The sequence below is a fragment of the Tupaia chinensis genome, unplaced genomic scaffold (assembly GCF_000334495.1).
Source record: "Tupaia chinensis unplaced genomic scaffold, TupChi_1.0 Scaffold150175_1, whole genome shotgun sequence".
NCBI lineage: Eukaryota > Metazoa > Chordata > Mammalia > Scandentia > Tupaiidae > Tupaia > Tupaia belangeri.
In genome coordinates, this window is record NW_006210013.1 from 386,018 (window position 1) to 388,697 (window position 2,680).

The 2,680-nt window shown below is 52.6% G+C and overlaps 1 protein-coding gene across 2 annotated transcripts in view; it reads right to left on the reverse strand.

The window, feature by feature from the left end:
• Positions 1-2,680, reverse strand: part of LOC102479626 (sushi domain-containing protein 4) — a 9,894-nt gene that overhangs the window by 1,681 nt on the left and 5,533 nt on the right. The window contains exon 3 of one of the 2 annotated variants that reach the window (XM_006171979.3): positions 8-250. In XM_006171979.3, coding sequence (XP_006172041.1) covers positions 8-250 — 243 coding nt within the window. The remainder of the gene's footprint in view (positions 1-7; positions 251-2,680) is intronic. The other variant, XM_006171980.3, reaches the window with a different exon arrangement.

A 2,680-nucleotide genomic window follows, 5' to 3' on the forward strand; every position in this document is an offset into this window, starting at 1 on the left:
GGAAGACCCTGAGACACTGTCGCAGGTTTCTGACTCCCCCGGGCCTGTGTCCGTGTCCCCTGAGCCAGGGTATGCTGGGGGGCTCTGGTCGTCCACGGGTAAGGGGCAGCCCTGGCCCACGGAAGCCAGGTACCCGGGGCCTAAGGCACTCAAGCCGCCACTCACAGCCTCGTCATAGGACGGGAGCATGACGGGCACGCCGTCCACCACCACGAAGTCAGGGTCGCTGCTGGAACTCCTGGGAGGGCCCCTGTGCAAAAGGAAGCAGTGCCAACATGTCAGAGCACCCCGACACCCTGGGAGTGAGGCCACCAGTGCTCCCACTGTAGCTGGGGTCCTCGGGGCCCACGATAGGCAGCAGAACCTGGTGTGAATGATGGTACTGAAGAACCAGCCTCCTTCCCACACCTCCCTTGGCAGTGGTGCCAACCACCAGGGCCAAAGCTCTGAGACGGAAGGGAGCCTTCTTCTCTCAGATCCTCCTCAGTTCTTTCCTGTTGCCTCTGGGCTTTACCATCTCCCCCTTCTTTGATCTCTAGGCTTGTCCATACAGCATAACCTGGGGGGCAGGTGCTCCATTTCGACAGAGACTCCCAACATGCCTCTGCCATGTCCTACCAACAGCCATGGAAAGCAGAATAGCACTGTTAAAATACCGCGACTGCAGATGCTCAGCCCCACAGGGTATTGCCAGCCCCTGTCCTTGTGATGCTCCTTATTTGTTTTCTGCTCCAGTACAAAGATCACTGATTTGCAGTCAAGATAGAAAAACAGCACCAGGGGGATAAGAAAGAAAAGGCACGTCACCTCTCAACCACATTCAAGTTGCACGGTGTGTCACCTCCCGATCCCCCAGTCCTTTCACCCAAGCAGGCTCGTGCCACCTGAGGTCCTGAGAGGCCGCCGCTGCCCCCGAGGCTGGGCCCTCCACAGGTGCACTTGCAGTCCCTGGCCCAGCCCCTCCGCATCCCATCTCCCTGCACACCCAGGGCTGTCAGCTTGCAGCGCGGCGGGGTGGCACCACTGCCCGAGCTCACTCTGACCGCCTCGCTGCTCCTGCCTTAGATGGGACCTGGAGTGGCTCATGAGTAGCGAAGGTAACTGGTGTCTTTTCCTTGTTGGGAACTTGTGCCAAGCAATGACACCAGCAGGTGAAATACCAGGAAGAGAAGATAACTGGGTTGGCGGGGCAGACCCTGGTCCGAGGGAAGGAAACGTCTGGACGTGCCATCGCAGGTGGAAGAGGAGCTTCCGCTATGCCTTTCACTGACACTGGAGGGACAGTCTCAAGTTCCCGACTGTGTGAGAATCCTGCGAAGGCTTACAGATTATGGCAGCAGGCTCCTGTTTCATAGTCTTCAAGGTTAGCCAGCGAGGGCAAGAGGCTGCCCAGGCCCACACTCTCTGGAAGAGGTGGGAGGGCAGGACGCTCTCAGACCAGACTGTTGTCCCTCTGCAGTAGCCACTGGCCAGTGCATCCCCAACGGAATTAGGCCCCTGTCTCTCTGGCTTCTCGGCTGTCTCATGCCAGCTCCTTCTCACCTAGGACTTCCTACCTCGTCATCCTTCATCTCCAAATTGTGGAAGCCAGGGTCGGCAAATGTCTCTCCTCTATTTCTCACCGTAAGAGTCCATCCTAGTCACCCTAAGAGTCCATCCTAGTCACCCTAAGAGTCCACCCTAAGAGTCACAGTTCCCATGGTCTGGCAGCTCCCTGCCACTATGTCCCAACCATGCCACTTGGCTCTCACATGCCAGCCATCAGACATCTCTGCACTGTTCACTCTGCAGGATCCAGATGAGAAGATTCAGTTTTGGCCTGCCCTTGAGACTCTTACCATCTACCTGGAGAGATGAGACCAACCTTCCCAAAACAACAAGAGAAAAATACCAGGGGTTTTCAAAAGGTTCATGGAAAACGTGTATTATGAAAGGACTATGTATGGATTTAAATATTTTTGCAACAAAATCAACTTGTATTTTAATTCCACTTTTCCCACAAACTTTCTGAAGTCCCCTCATATAAGAGGGCAAGACTTAAGGGCTAAAGAGTATCAAGTTAAAGTGCTGAGAACACTTTAAAAAAATCTTGGGCAGCCTGTAGCCTGGTAATTAAGGGAACTGGACCTCACGGGGCTGCTCATGGTTCAAATCCTGGCCCCGGTGGCTTGAAAAACATGCCAGGTACATGTGTGTGGCCCATATCCGAAAAGGATGGAGAAATGGAGGAGAAGGGATTGCAGCAAGACTGTGCTCACCAGGTTCAAATCCTGGCCCTGGTGGCTTGAAAAACATGCCAGGTACATGTGTGTGGCCCATATCCGAAAAGGATGGAGAAATGGAGGAGAAGGGATTGCAGCAAGACTGTGCTCACCAGGGTGTGCTTTCTCCCTCTTCTTCTTCTCTCTCTCTGGCAAATGCTCTGGCAATTAAAATAATTTTTAAAACATCTTAATATTTAGTCGATACCCTGGAATCTTTTCTTCCAGGCCTATGTCGAAAAATAGCTCTGTGGGCCATTTTAAAGTACTCGAATGTACTATAAATCACAACCATGTAATTTAGCTTTCTCTTTGTAATCCTTGGGCCTTTCTTAGATACTGTAATTGCTCAATGATAGAACACAGTACCTTGATTAATAAATAATAGTGTTGCAGACTGAGAGAGTGGATGGCAGGCT